Source organism: Staurois parvus, unplaced genomic scaffold (genome assembly GCF_062004578.1).
Source record: "Staurois parvus isolate SC_StPar_1 unplaced genomic scaffold, SC_StPar_1.0 ptg000634l, whole genome shotgun sequence".
In the NCBI taxonomy this organism is placed as follows: domain Eukaryota; kingdom Metazoa; phylum Chordata; class Amphibia; order Anura; family Ranidae; genus Staurois; species Staurois parvus.
In genome coordinates this window covers 9568253-9584559 of record NW_028318430.1, presented here as the reverse complement: position 1 = coordinate 9584559, position 16307 = coordinate 9568253, and the positions used below count along the sequence as shown (strand labels likewise).

Below are 16307 nucleotides of genomic sequence, written 5' to 3'. Positions count from 1 at the left end.
CCATTTTAGATTTACAGAGGTCTAGTGCTAGAATCACTGCCCTTGATCTGACGTTTGTGGTGAGGTGATACCTCACATGCATGGTGCAACTGCTGTTTGCATACCGACACAGGGTCAACGTTCGCACACGTTTTTAATTATTGTTAATTTATTTTTTATTTTGGCCTAAATGTATGACTAACTTTGAGTTTACTATATATTTTTTATAGCCAAAAGTAAAAAATATTGTTTTTCTTCAAAATATTTGGTCTTTTTTTGTTTATAGCGTGAAAAATAAAAAGCGCACAGGTGATCAAATACCACAGAAAGAAAGCTCTATTTGTGTGAAAAAAGGATGTAAGTTTTGTTTGGGTACAGCATTGCATGACCTCACAATTATCAGTTGAAATAGTAAATCCTCAGGATGGCAAGTGGTTAAAGACAGAGTGAAAAGAAAATACATCACAAGTGACACAGGATGGAAGACAGAAAAACATGGTGCAATAACCAAAATGACCACAGCATGGCAGTATCTAAACCAACTATACTGAAAACTAATAAACAATGGCTTAAGTAAATTAACTATAGAAATTCTCAATTCACAGTAATATGAACATTAACCATGACTATGCATTGTATCATTATTATACAGTATTTATAAAGCGCAAATAGTTCGCTCAGCGCTGTACATTACAATGAGAGACAATACATGAGACAGTACAATAACAATACAATGCAATACACGAGGGGTTCAAGGACCCTGCTCCTTGGAGCTTACAATCTAGGAGGGGGGGGATAGTGGTACAGGAGGAAAAGCTGTGGGGGATGGAGTGGTAGGAAGAGTGAAGGAGATCGGCAATTAGCAGGGGGCGGGGTAGGCTTCCCTGAAGAGGTGGGTTTTCAGGGTGTGCCTAAAGGAGAGGAGAGGAGAGTAGGTGATAGTCTGATGGATTGGGGTAGGGAGTTCCAGAGGATGAGTGATGCCCTGGAGAAGTCCTGGAGGCGGGCATGGGAGGAGGAGACCAGGGAACTAGAGAGAAGGAGGTCTTGTGAGTAGCGGAGAGTGCGTTTTGGGTGGTATTTGGATATTAGGTCGGTGATGTAGTTTGGGGCAGTATTATGGACAGCTTTGTACATCAGTGTAAGCATTTTGAATTTGATCCGTTGGGCAATCATTATATATTTACACAACAAGTGTAACCACACACTGAATGCTTAAAGTGTATTTTCACTTTTGCAGCCTAATTGAGATAACATAACAGTTTTCCCCTGCTATATCGTGTTATGGAGGGTCAGGGTAGTGGTTGTAACCCTACAAAAAAAAAATTACTGTTCCTATCCCTTAAGACACAAGGTATAGCACAGTGCTTTTGCCATGTCAATTGTCTCTTTCTATGTTGTACAATACCTAGTTGATTCTGCCTGTTCCTGTGTTCCTCCTCCTATTTACACTGACCACGTTTATCATGACTGCTGATGCATTATAGCATGGTCACTTTTACATCCCTGCTCCTCTTTGTTAAACACTTGCCTACTGGGCACGTTTGCCCACTTCCTGCCCAGGCCAATTTTCAGCTTTCAGTGCTGTTGCACTTTGAATGAGAATTGAGCGGTCATGCAATACTGTGCCCATATGAAATTTTTATCATTTTTATTTCACACAAATATAACTTTCTTTTGGTGGTATTTAATCACCACTGGGTTTTTATTTTTTGCATTATAAACGAAAACTGGATTTTTTCTACATACTTAAGTGTAAAATACATTTCTTGGAGTACATCACGGGACGCAGAGCAGGCTATATGCCACCTATAGGTGAGTGGACACTGGCCAACCAATCAGAGAGGAAGTCCTCCCTTATATAACCCCTCCTACACAGGAAGTACTTCAGTTTTTGTAGCAAGCAATGAAATTCCAGAAAGAGGGGAGGGACCTCGTATCCTGTAATGTACTCCAAGAAATGGATTTTACAAGTAAGTATGTAGAAAAAATCCAGTTTTCTATATTGTACATCACAGGACACTGAACAGGCTATCCATTACTATGTGGGAAGTCCCAAAGCAATAAAGAAATTTGAGTGAAGGATGAAACCATGATAACCACCATCAATAATCCCTCAAGACCGTCTCAGAATGTGTGAACCGAAGACCATGTAGTAGTCTTGCAAACCTGAGCCACTGATACCTGATGGCGGATTGCCCAAGATGCCCCCACACTCCTGGTAAAGTGTGCCTTCACCCAAAAGGGTGGGACCTTACCTTTCAAACCCTAGGCTTGAATGATCAATTGGCTGATCCAATGTGAAATAGTTGCCTTGGATGCTACCTGCCCCTTCCTAGGCCCCTCTGGCAGCCCAAACAGAGCATCTGACCTCCTGACCTGTGCCGACCCCTTCAAGAAGACCCTTACAGTACCACATCCAAGGTATGCACAGATCTTTCTCTTGCTGACTGAAAGAAATGAAGAATGAAAGAATGAAGGCAGAACGATGTCCTGATTGTGATGAAAACTAAAAACCAGCTTTGGTAAAAAAAAAGTCGGTTGAGGTTGCAACACCACCTTATGATGCAAAACCAGCAATGGTTCTTTGCAAGAAAAATCTGCCAGTTTTCACACTCTTCTTGCAGAAGTGATTGCCACTAGAAATAAAACCTTATAAGTCCACAGGACCAATGGAATCTCTCTAATAGGTTCAAATGGTGGTTTTTGCAAAACCTCCAAAACCAAGTTCAGGTCCCAAGGACACAAAGTTAACCTTAGAGGAGGAGCAATATGCATTACTCCCTGTAAAAAAGTGCAAACCGAAGAGTGAGACGCAATGGACCTTTGGAAAAAATGGCTAATGCTGAAAGCTGGCCCTTAATGTTACCAACAGCCAATTTCTTCTCCAGTCCTGTTTGAAGAAACAACAGAATCCTACCATACTTTCGTGGGTGCCATTTCCGGACCTCAGACCAGGAAATGTAAGCCTTCCAAGTTCTGTAATAAATGTTCCTAGAGACTACCTTTCTAGCCCCCAACATGATAGGGATGACAGAATTTGATACTCCCCTATCTTTTAAGATCTGGGTTTCAATAGCAATGCAATCAAATTTAGCGACCGTAAAGATAGGTGCAATATAGGACCTTGAGACCGCCTGCCCAACACGGCAGGGGCCACAGCTCGTCTACTGCCCTCTCACTATGTCCGCGCAAGAATTTTTGTGTAAACTCCTGGGAGCCATGGCCAGCCCACATGGTAGTGCTATGGACTGGAATGAATATCAGCACATGTAGGTATGCGTCTTTGATGTCTATAGACGCTAAAAAAAATCTTCCTGTAAAGAGGAACAAACCAATTGCATACGAAAAGAATTGACATTTAGAAACTTATTCAGCCCCTTAATGTCCAAAATGGGTCTTCCATCCCCATTTGGCTTTGGGACTGTGAACAGGTTTGAATAAAACCCCTGAACACCTTTTGTCCACTGGAACCTTTGCGATCGCCCCCTGAGACAATAGGCAATCGGCTGCCTGTAACAAAGTTCTTCTCTTCTCTGGATTCATCGGTACATTTGATTTTAGAAACCAGGGAAGGGGGAAGACCCAAAATTCTAATCTGTACCCCACAAAAATCTCACTGGTTTATTGTGAAATGCAAACACCGCCAGATTACCCCCTCCCCTTGAGTCCAATGGACCTGAGGGCAGTGTACCTGCCTCTCTGCTGGCTACCTCTTTGGGGACCCTTTAAGTAAAAAAGGACAGCAACTATATTGTCACCTACCTATGCAGTCCCGCATGGATATACAGTTGTGTTCAAAATAATAGTGTGTTGAAAAAAGTGAATAAAGCTCAAAATCCTTCTAACAGCTTTTATTTCCATACACACAAATGCATTGGGAATACTACACATTCTATTCCAAATCAAAACATGAAGGAAAATATATCAAATTTGTGTTGTTCTTCTAAAACAATTGAAGAAAAGTGAATATTAGACTGTTCAAAAAAATAGCAGTGTTTGTATTCTTCTTTACAAACTCAAACATTCACTATATAAACTGAAAAATGTTTGAAGATTTTGCTTTCCTTTGAATCACTTAATTAGTATTTAGTTTTATAAGTTTCTGAGAACTGCTGTACATCTGTGTTGCATGGAGTCAACCAACTTCTGGCACCTGTGAACAGGTATTCCAGCCCAGGATGATTGGACTACATTCCACAATTCTTCTCTATTTCTTGGTTTTTCCTCAGAAACTGCATTTTTGATGTCACCCCACAAGTTTTCTATTGGATTAAGATCCGGGGATTGGGCTGGCCACTCCATAACGTCAGTCTTGTTGGTCTGGAACCAAGATGTTGAACGTTTACTGGTGTGTTTGGGGTCGTTGTCTTGTTGGAACACCCATTTCAATGGCATTTCCTCTTCAGCATAAGGCAGCATGACCTCTTCAAGTATTCTGATGTATTCAAACTCATCCATGATCCCTGGTATGCGATAAATAGGCCCAACACCGTAGTATGAGAAACATCCCCATATCATGATGCTTGCACCACCATGCTTCACTGTCTTCACAGTGTACTGTGGCTTGAATTCAGTGTTTGGGGGTCGTCTGACAAACTGTCTCCGGCCACTAGACCCAAAAAGAACAATCTTACTTTCATCAGTCCACAAAATGTTGCACCATTTCTCTTTAGGCCAGTCAATGTGCTCTTTGGCAAATTGTAACCTCTTCAGCACATGTCTTTTTTTCAACAGTGGGACTTTGCAGGGGCTTCTTGCAGATAGCTTGGCTTCACATAGGCATCTTCTAATTGTAACAGTACTCACAGGTAACTTTACACCTTGTTTGATCTTCCTGGAGCTGATTGTTGGCTGAGTCCTTGCCATTTTGGCTATTCTTCTATCCATTCGAATGGTATTTGTTCGCTTTCTTCCACGTTTTTCAGGTTTTGGTTGCCATTTTAAAGCATTTGCGATCATTTTAGCTGAGCAGCCTATCATTTTCTGTACTTCTTTATATGTTTTCCCCTCTCCAATCAACTTTTTAATCAAGGTACGCTGTTCTTCTGAACAATGTCTGGAATGACCCATTTTCCTCAAAATTTCAGAGAGAAATGCACTGTAACCAGCATGTACAACATTTTCTGCCTTCCTTCCTTAAATAAGGGCAATAATTGCAACCTGTTTTTCAAAGAATGAATGACCTCACTAATAGAACTCCACACTGCTATTATTTTGAACATGCCCCTTTCAATTAGTGATTCAATTACACAGAATCAGCAGCATGCATGTCATGACTGTTGGGTCTGTTGGATTTCTATTACTCTACTACACCTGCTTGTAAATTATTTGCCATGTAGATATATCATTTCTACCAAAAACAGTGATTGATCAGGTTAGTGATGTCTGACTGCTGTTATTTTGAACACAACTGAATACCCATAGCCATCTTAGTCTACAGTTATGTGATCACATAGGCAAGCAAGCATGCAGCTATGCAGGTACACAGGCGTAAGTATGCAAATTATACCATTACCCAGTTCACACAAGTATGCATGTAAGTACACAATTTATGCAGTTTATGCAAGCGTAGGTATGCAGTTTATGTTAGTATGCATTTCAGTATGCATGTACAAATGCGGCCCAGGCAACAGGCACGCATGTACGGATGTGGCCCACGCATCAAGCACGCATGCATGGATGTGACCCAGGCATCAGGCATGCAGGTACGGATGCCGCCCAGGCATCAGGCACGCAGGAACGGATGCCGCCCAGGCATCAGGCACATTGGAATGGATGCCACCCAGGCATCAAACACGCAGGAAAGGATGCCGCCCAGGCATCAGGCACGAAGGTACGGATGCCGCCCAGGCATAAGGCACGCAGGAAAGGACTTGCTGTCTTCCTGCTCTCACTGCACCATCTGTATCTCCCTCTTTCCCCCTCCCTTCCTGTCATTTCCGTGGTCTGTGTGAAACCCCTCCTATCCCTGCGCCTCCCCTTCTGAAACTGAAACTAAACCAGCAGAGGAATGTAAGCCCCTCCCACTGGAGTCCCTCTGCTTTTGAGTAAGATCAGAGAAAACCATGTGACTGCACAGAAGCACTGCTGGGTAAAGGTATTTAGAGATTATTGCTGCCATTACTATTGCCCCATAAGTGAACCTATCATGGGTGTTTACTGTGGAGAATTTACAACCACTTTAATATTTGCCACTAGTAATTCTGTCTGTAATTTGCTGGCAGATCTCATTATTAATTGTAAACTATTGATTTAGTGTGGACTAAGAGTCCGGTGATTATCTGCTCCTGTCCTAATTAATCTTGCTAGCTTTGGAATGTGTGCACACTGGAAGAGACTCACGCTGACACACATAAGTTCAGTCTATGAACACTTCTAGTTTATTATAATGAGAAAGTGAGCTTATATATGCAAGATGATGCAAACATCACGTGAGAGCCGCATAAGTTTTATATTAGTCTTTGAGTGGTCACTTTACACGAAAACAATCTCCTTTCAGAATATAGGAGTAATCTTCTACTTCTTATCTCTGAAAAGAAATATTCCATTGTTCTCAAGTTCACTCGATGGGAGGGGTTGCTGAGCAGACATTTCTTGAGCAAGGATTTCTTAAAGTACCAAAAAGCCCAGCAATAAAAAAAAAATATACACACAACACATATATACTGTATATTCATACAAAACATTTAGAAATATAAAAATATAAAAGTAGATATGTATAAAATGTATAGAAATATGTATATATTCAACAAGAAACCAAATAGGCATTTTACCATGTCCATCACACTATATTGGAACATGATCTGTCCAAATAAAGCTTTGAAGATCTCAGGGCTTGGGTTCTGTGTTGTATGTGCCCTCTACTTTCACTTTCAAATTGTTCAGAGTAACTTACAGTCTGCCCCCATGTCTGCTCAAAAAAACACCTAGAAAGGTAAGGCTTTTTTGATATTATTATTATTTTTAAGCATGCAGTGTAAATGGGGAAACACATAACAAACATACTGTACGAGATGGGACTATTTAATTCTTGGAATGGACCAGTAATAACCATATAAAACATCTATGCATTTTTAAAAAGATAAGATGAAATTTGAAGACAACATTCTTTCTAATCCTCTGTCCAGATTCAAGGCTCCATATTTGTGGAAATCTTTCTCATTCCCTAATCCTTCCTTAAAATCTGCCGCACTGTTTCCCAGTTCATGTTCAGTTCTTCTGCCATCATTCGCACATTCAATCTTCGATCTGAGTGTACGTGGGTTTGCACTCTGTCTACTTTTGCATCCATCCTTTGTGGTTTTGGCTACCCACTGTGTCATTGTGGACATCTTCCAACCCCTCCTTAAACTGCCTATGCCTTTCAAAAACATTTGATTTCTTTATAGAATGTTTACCATAAACCTGTTGTAACAGAGCTAAAGTTTCTCTCACACTTTTGTGCAATTTTCACACAAAATTTGATGTTTATCTGCTGCTCCAGATTCCTGCCACTCATTTTCCTCCAACAATGCAACGCATATATGTGTTATTTCTTTTACTACTCCATAAAGACTGAGTCAAGTGGTCTGATACCCAGGTGAGTGCAAGTTAGAACATGTCAGAACATACTTGCATGTGAATGGCTGTGTGACTCACCACCATAGTGCTATGCCGTGAGCATTCCAGGAATTAATTTGTCACCTTGTATAGTGGTTTCTCAAACGTAACTGCAAAAGTGAAAATATGCCTTAAGAATTTGTAGAATTGATGGGAAATTATTGCGCAGAATAAGATGAAAAAATGTGGTCCTACTTTCAGAAAATGCATTAACATTTAAAATTTAGTGTCACTTTAAGGTCCAAATAAAGAATTGGGACATGATAACATGTACTTCTAAGGGTCACAACATATTTTGTAGCAAAGTGGAAACTCATTCCAAAGTGTTAGCCATGTAAGGTAAGTACTGACCTGATAGATTCATTTTTGGGTTTAATGTCTAATAATTGGTATCTTCTGCTAGCAGTCCCTGGCATAGGATGTTTGAGTCATTGAAACTTTAAAGCAATAAACAAAGTATGATAATATGTTTATTTCCTCAGATGTGGAGGAGTTAATGACGTGTGAAAATGATAATGGACAATGTGATCAGTTCTGTCATAGCTCTGTGGAAGAGCGCCGACAGTGTGTGTGTATGGAAGGCTATGCTCTGGGTGAAGATGGAATATCATGCATTCCTACAGGTGAGTGATATAGCACAGCCATTTTTAAAGAATCTCTAGGAAACATTCAAATTCTCACCTACATATAGAGCAGTGGTTCTCAACCTGTGGGTCGCGACCCCTTTGGGGGTCGAACGACCGTTTCACAGGGGTCCCCTAAGACCATCAGAAAACACATATTTCCGATGTGTAAAGAGCAGCTGCTGTGTTGAAAGCAGCTACTCTGTTAAAAGCAGCTACTGTGTTGAAAGCAGCAGTATTGGAGGTAAAAGGACACTCATGAATTATAATTACTGGGTAAATAATTTTATGGTTGGGGGTCACCACAACATGAGGAACTGTATTAAAGGGTCGCGGCATTAGGAAGGTTGAGAACCACTGATATAGAGGGAGCCAGAGTGAAAATACACCAGATAGATCCTGACATGCTCTAGGATACAATCAGACTGAGAAAAAACACAAAGATATACTTTTTTGTCAACTACTAACCACTTGCCCTCCTGAGGATTTAACCCCCTTCCTGACCAGGCCATTTTTTGTGTTACGGCGCTGCTTTACTTTGACAATTTTGCGGTCATGCAACACTGCACCTAAATGAAATTTACGCCCTTATTTTCCCATGAATTTAGCCATCTTTCAGTGGTATTTTTTCAATTGTATGTTTTTTATTTTTTGCACTATAAAAAAAAAAGTCGGAAAATTTTGAGGAAAAAAAACTATATTATTGACTTTTTGCTATTAAACACGTCTAGTAAAAAAACTTAAAAAAATCAAATTTCATCATAAATTTAGGCCAAAATGTATTCTGCTACATGTCTTTGCTAAAAAAAAATCCCAGTACGTGTAAATTAATTGGTTTATGTGAAAGTTCTAGCGTTTACAAATGGAGATATACTGTATATACTGGGATTTTTTGTTTTTTTTTAACTAATAATGGCGGCAAATAGCGACTTATAGTGGGACTGCAGCAGACATTCTGATACTGGGGGGAGCTGCCTTGGTGTCCCTGACATCCCCAGTGACCCCAATACAGTGATCAGTGCTAAAAAAAAAAAAGCACGAACACTGTACTAATGACACTGGGCAGGAAGGGGTTAACATGAGGGGTGATCAAAGGGTTAACTGTGTGCTGTGTGTGTTTTACTATGGGTCGGTGTCTGTGTGCTTCACTGTAAGTACACTGCTCTGGATGGCTGTGCTGTGAACGGGTAGGGGATCGTGCGTGCCTGGCGCACGCCCCCCTACCCAGAAATGCAAAATCATGTATATATACGTGATTTTGTGAACCAGTGCCACCCTGTAGCAGTATTTCTGCTATAGGGCAGGCAGGAAGCGGCTAATCTCCCCACCCCTCATGTGCTGATGATAAACAAATGCAAACATTTTTTGTATTCCAGCCTGGTGACAACTATAGCTGCCTCGATACATACAATTGAGGAGTGAGTGTAGATAATCAAACCCCACTGAACTTAATAGCAGATGAATGTTAAATATCAGTTATGGCAATTTTCTAGCATAATAGGCAAGGGATGGTCAAACTAATGACATGGGGGCTGAGCACTGCCCTGGGGGACATGTATGAAAGCAAAAATGTTTTTTAAAGAATTCCTTTTGGCTGAGAGCCTTAAGGGTCTGCTATCAATTTTGGGGGAACCCAAAGCTATTTTTATTTTTAACTGTCCCATCCCTTTGCTTACATGGCCAGGTTTTCCCGGACATGGAAAAGAATGGGCCAGTGGTGTCACTGGCTGTTAGAGACTCAGGGTGTTTGCATACTTAAAGCGGAGCTCCACCCAAAAGGGGAAGTTCCACTTTAAGGACTGGTCCCTTGCTCCCTATTAAGGATTGGTGCCTTTGGGGAGCAGGTACCCAAAATTGACAGGTACCCTCTCCCGCTTCTGCTGCAATCGCCTAGGTGATAGGAAGCTGGAGTAGTTGTTGTCCCTCCCTTCCCCGTAGTCTTCTGGGACATGTGACAGATCCCAGAAAACTATGGGACCGTTCAGAAAGTGCCGCACTACTCGCACATGTTCAATGGGTACCTGACTGTGAAGCCGCACTAAAGATGCCAGTGCCGTGAACACAGGAGGGCTGGTGAAATGGGCTTTGGGGAGGACACCGCGGGATCGTGGGACAGATGAGTGGCTGTTTTTTAAAAGTCAGCAGCTGCAGTTTTTGTAGCAACTGAATCATATTTTTTCACCTTTTCACTGGATCTCCACTTTAAATCTACTGACTGCAGGAAAATCTCATGTATAATAGCGGAAGTAATACCGCTCTTGTACATGATGTTCAGCTCCTGCTGAATGGGTAAATGTTCAGGCATTCATCTAAAAGCCTGAACAGCCAAGATTCGGTTTGAACTAGTGTACAGACTAAAACTTCAGTTTATTGCTACTCCTTACTTGTGTTTTAAAAAGTCTGCTGTTTGCAGAGGTAATTAGCTCAGGGTGATGTTTACATACAGTATATGAGTGGATGAGTCAGAGGATTACCTCATTCCTTTTCTTGGCACTCAGTGGATGCTTCAGTGACAGAGATAGCTACTTTTGCTGTCCCATCTCTGTAGCTAACCCATAGTGCTCTGGATATCCTTCGTCATGTGTGCTAATTTTATATGTAAACACTATTGAATAAAATCTTTTAAACTTATAAAAATGTACCCCAAACTATTATAGTTTCCCTCTAAACATGTTGCCTGTTCATTGCAGCATGTTTGTGTTCTATGCTATTGCAGCACTCACCCCTGGAAGGGCCACTGAGAATAACCAAGGTCACCCTCATTAGCACAGAGGCAGCCAGTCACAAGCACAGTTCCATACACACTGACAATACAGGCTCAGTCTAGGGGATGTCTTTTTTAGAATTTATTGCTGAATAACTTGAACAGGAGATAGGTTCAGGGAGCAGGATACTCCAAAACAAAAATAGCAATAAATGGGAGGACAGACTTCTTAGTAGATCTTCACAGGAGCAGGCACACACTGCAGTCCCAAGTCAAGTCTTACTCATAATGTTCCAGGAGCAGTCTGCTACCCAGAATCCATAGGTAGATCCTCAATGAGAGAGATAAAAGATCCTTCACCAACACTTTAGGACAGTGGCCTCCAGCAAATAATCATTTAACAATCATCTCCAGGCCATCAGCCAAGCACCTGCTGAGGCCTGGACTGCTGTTTCCTTTCTCAGTAGCTATCTCCCAGGTGCAGCATCTCCAGGAGAACAGAAACCGTCCCTGGAGAGGAAAGGAAACTCTAGAATCCTCTCAAATATTTATTACATCCCCAGCCAACTTGTGGATGCCTCCTTCCAGGGATTGGCTGGGGAATAATAAATATTTATACTGGACATTTCACTCTCCCTGCTCTATAGTCTGGAACCTTTCCCAGAAGCAGGTGAGAAAAGTCAAACACCCAGTTTAGGAAACCCTGACCAGCTAAAAACAAGAGTACTGCTTCACTGAGTGCAGTGAAGCCACAAACTAAATTTAGCCTAGAGGAGGGTACTACGCTATAACTAGCCTCAATATTTTTCAGTAACCTATCCATGTGGACAAATACCTGTGTTGAAGAAAAAGAAAGCACTTCTTCGGATTGTTGGCGGTGAACAGTGTCCAAAGGGGGAGTGTCCCTGGCAGGTGAGCCTACATATCCTAGTAGCAATAGCATTTTGATCTCCCCCCTAATGATTCCCGCTGAATTCCAGCATTAATGTCACTTTCCGGTGCCAGCCGCATGAGTCTAATAGAGCCTATCCTCTCTTCTTTCTTCTGATGACCAATATATGCAGAATTCTTCCTACTGACTATTAAAGTAATGGGTCACTACACTGACCATCAATGTAAACGAGGCCCTTCTCCCAATGTCTATGAATTTTAGGGGTCCCTGCTCCCTCTGGCCACCAATGTAAAGGGGACCCTCTCCAATTACACTGAACACCAATGTAACTGGGGCATTCATACTGACTGCCTATGTAATAGGGTCATTCACACAGAGCACCAATGTAATGGGGTATTCACACTGACCATCAAAGTAATGCAGGTGTTTACACTAAGCACCAATGTAAGGGAGGCATTTACGCTGTCCACCAATATAATGCTGATATGAGCATTGAGCACCAATCTAACAGGGTCATTTGCCCTAAGCACCAGTGTAATGGGAGTAGAGCATTAACATCAGTGACCAGTGACCCTAATATAATGGTGTAAATTCCCCTGCTATATTGTTGGTCAGTTTAATTGCCCCCCTTACGCTTAATTTCGGAGAAAGGTCATAGTATATTGATCACTGTAATGCCCCTATCAATGGTGTCAGTGGGTGAAGAGCCCACTATTCTTGGTGTCAGTGGGAAAAAGGCCCTCTTTTTGTGCACATTGATTACTTACCTATGGGGCAGCACAGTGGCTAAATGGTTAGCACTTCCGCCTTGCAGTACTAGGGTCGTTGGCTCAAATCCCAGCCACAGCATCACCTGCCTGGAGTTTTCATGTTCTCTCTGTGCCTGCGTGGGTTTCCTCTGGATACTCCGGTTTCCTTCCACACTCCATAGACATGCTGTTAGGTTAATTGGATCCTGTAAAAATTGGCCCTAGTATGTGTATGTATGAATGTAAGTTAGGGACCTTAGATTGAATGCCCCTTGAGGGTTAGGGACTGATGTGTATGTACAATATATATGTGTAAAGCGCTGTGTAAATTGACGGCGCTATATAAGTACGTGAAATAAATAAATAAAATAAATACCTGAAGTACCTGAATCCCCATTGGATCTACACTGCTGGCTTTTCTTACTGATGTCACGGGAACTATGCAGGTACCATAAGGTGAAAATCAATCCATACATTCACCCAGCTGAAGTACTATCATTCATGTACCTTGGCTGTTCTCCAGCCTTTGAGAGCCTGATGCTCCTTAGAAACAAGAGCATTCCCTACCTGTAATGGGCTACAGGACCTCAAAGGCCATTGTTTTCCTGCATTGGCTGCACAGGCCATAATCCATGTCTATGATTTGCACATCAAAAATTATCATATTGGTTGTCTATCTACTGTAGTATTACTAGTATGATTATTTAAACACACAACTAAATGTATTTATTGCCTTATTATTATAGCTCTATCCTAGTATATTGCATTTTACAGAGAGCATACAAACTGTACGTACATAATTGTCTAAGGTTAGTAAAAAAAAAACAAAAAAAACAATTACACAGGAAGGAAGTACAAACTTCCTTCGGATAGTGTTCTAGACTAGTGAGAACTGGACCCAAGATACTGGCGCTGCAATAACAATACCCACACTGCTCATCAACTGTGTTAGATATTTCTCAAGTATTGCTTTTGTTTTGCAATGTATATGAAGCATTGTTACAAGGCAGAATATAACCATTTTGTATGTTTGCAGGCTAGGCTGGTCTTGGACAAAAGACCTGAAACTATTTGTGGAGGGACCTTAATTGCACCAAACTGGGTTATCACTGCTGCACACTGTGTAAAGCCAAATTTTGTAAACAAATTATCCGCTGTGCTTGGTAAGTATAAATGAGACAAACAAAAAATAAATAATGACAATCTGTCAATCATCAATTGTTGTTGATGTTTCAGGGGCTTTAAAAGCCCCTATATGTCATAGGGACATGAACAGAATGAAAACATTTGTTGGATCCGTTAACAGTTTCATTTTGCTGCATTTGATAAATTAAAATAATTTGTTTTTGTAATCTGTTTAGTTTTTTGAATGGATTAGAATTTTCAAAAGTATTAGAATCAAATCGGAAATACTGAATATCAAAATTTAGTTAGGTATTGCTTGTTCATATACTGTTTACATATATGTGATTTTATCAGATAATACCAATTTTCACAACATAAAAGCCTCCATTATGGGCCCCACAGAATATGTTACATAAAATTATAGGTAAGTTATCATCATTATCACATATACAAATTGTGGGACTACAGGAGTATCAATATGTGCTGGACCCCAAATACCTTGATGCTATGCATGAAATACCACTAAATGTTTCTATAGGAAATTATGGTGGAAATGTTATGTGATGTATACAAAATTAATTAAATGAACTAACATAAAACTCACATGATCAAAGCTACTATCTGTTTGTATACCTTACATGCATAACAATTATGTCGAATATAGTCATTAAAAGCATGTTATGCCTTCACTTATGCACACCATCCACTGGCACAAGAATAGGGTTGGAGGGGATCGATCTACTTGGGTACAACCAACATGTCGGATTTTCCATTCAATTATTGTCAGCAGCTATAGCCACTAGCAATAGTGACAGGTTGTTCTCCCAGCAGAGACACTGAGCCCCCCACATCCACCCCCCATCAAGAGAACACAAGAGCTCCACAGGAGGGATTCCCCCATCAATACTAGCTGTTCATGGGGGAATCTAGCGATATTTCTTTCCTGCAACCCATGGTGTAAGGAATAGTGCCCCATCCTTGGTGTCAGTGGCAGGAATTATGCCTCATTGTTGGTGTCAATGGGAGGAATAGTACCCCAATCGTTAGTGTTAGTGTATGGAATAGTGAATGGAATAATGCCCCATCATTTGGTGTCAGTGGGAGGAATAGTTCCTTGTATTGTTGGTGTCAGTGGCAGCAATTATGTCCAATTGTTGGTGTCAGTTGGAAAATGGTGCCTTGGATAAGTGGGGGAAATAGCGCACAATCATTGATGTCAGTGGGAGGAATAGTGCCCAATTGTTGGTGTCAGTAGGAAGAATAGTACCACATCGCTGGTGTCAGAGGATGGAATAGTGAATGGTCCATCATTGGTGTCAGTGGTAGTAGTTATGGCCAATTGCTGGTGTCAGTGGGAGGAATAGTTCCATATATAAGTGGGAGTAATATTGCACTAAGGGCTGAATAAAAGCAAGCAAAGGGTCAGATCTGGCCCCCGGGTCACTGATCTAAGTGACCGAAAGCTACGAGCATTTCATCATTTCGGTTTCACCAGATATAAGCAGCGCCATATTAAAATTGGGAAAGCATCTGTCAAAACTGATCTTGCTGTGATCATATGCTTTAAGGGCGGAGGAGAGATCTGGAGTCTAATAGACCCCAGATTTCTTAGAAAAGAGTACCTGTCACTGCCTATTGCTTTCACAGGAGATATTTGCATTCCCTGTGATAACAATAAAAGTGAAAGGGATAGTGTAAAAAATAAGCAAAACAAATAATTAAATAATTTAAAAAAAAACATCCCCTCCGTGCTCACGCGCAAAAGCAAACGCAAGCGGAGTTCCCGTGTCGGCATGTAAACAGAGATTGCACCATGCATGTGAAATATCACCACAAACGTCAAATTGAGGGCAGTAATTCTAGCACTAGACCTCCTGTGTAAATCTAAAGTGGTAATCTGTAAAGGCTTTTAAAGCATCGCCTATGGATATTAAAAATGTATGTAGTTTGTTGCCGTTGCATAGGCGTGCACAATTTTAAAGCATGTCATGTTTTGTATCCATTCAAGTGGCGTAACATCTTTTATAGTTTATCAAACAATTGGGCAATATATTGTGTTTTTGTGCTTTAAAATTCTAAAAAGTGCATTTTTTTCGAAAAAAAATTGCATTTGAAAAATCGCTGCGCAAATACTGTGACGTAAAAAATTTCAACACCCACTGTTTTATTCTCTAGGGCCTCTGCTTTAAAAAACATATAATGTTTGGGGATTCAAAGTAATTTTCTAGCAAAAAAAAACATTTTTTTCATGTTTTTCAAGTGTCAGAAAAGGCTTGTTCTTCAAGTGGTTAGAAGAGTTGGTGATGTGTGGCATAAGCTTCTAATGTTGGCCTTGAAATGCCAGGATAGTAGAAGCACTCCCCCCCCCCCCCCCCCCCCAAATGACCCCTTTTTGGAAAGTAGACACTCCAAGGTATTTGCTAAGGGGCATGGTGAGTATTTTTCAAATCTCATTTGTTTGGAAAACGAAGAAAGGACATGAAAATAATGTATTTTTTATTTTCTTTTTTTCTTTTTCAAAACCCTGTGATAAAAAATGATATCTGTAAAATACTCACCATGACTCTTATCAAATTCCTTGAGTTGCCTGCGGTCCAAAAAAGGGTCATTGGGGGGGAGGGGGGTGTTTGTAC

At 40.9% G+C, this 16307-nt stretch overlaps 1 protein-coding gene across 1 annotated transcript in view; it reads left to right on the top strand.

Annotated features, from left to right (window-relative positions):
• F7 (coagulation factor VII) overlaps positions 1–16307 on the top strand; it is a 33417-nt gene that overhangs the window by 14036 nt on the left and 3074 nt on the right. Inside the window, exons 5-7 of the mRNA XM_089693562.1 lie at positions 8064–8204; positions 11720–11820; positions 13586–13712. Of these exons, the coding sequence (XP_089549688.1) occupies positions 8064–8204; positions 11720–11820; positions 13586–13712 (369 nt within the window). The remainder of the gene's footprint in view (positions 1–8063; positions 8205–11719; positions 11821–13585; positions 13713–16307) is intronic.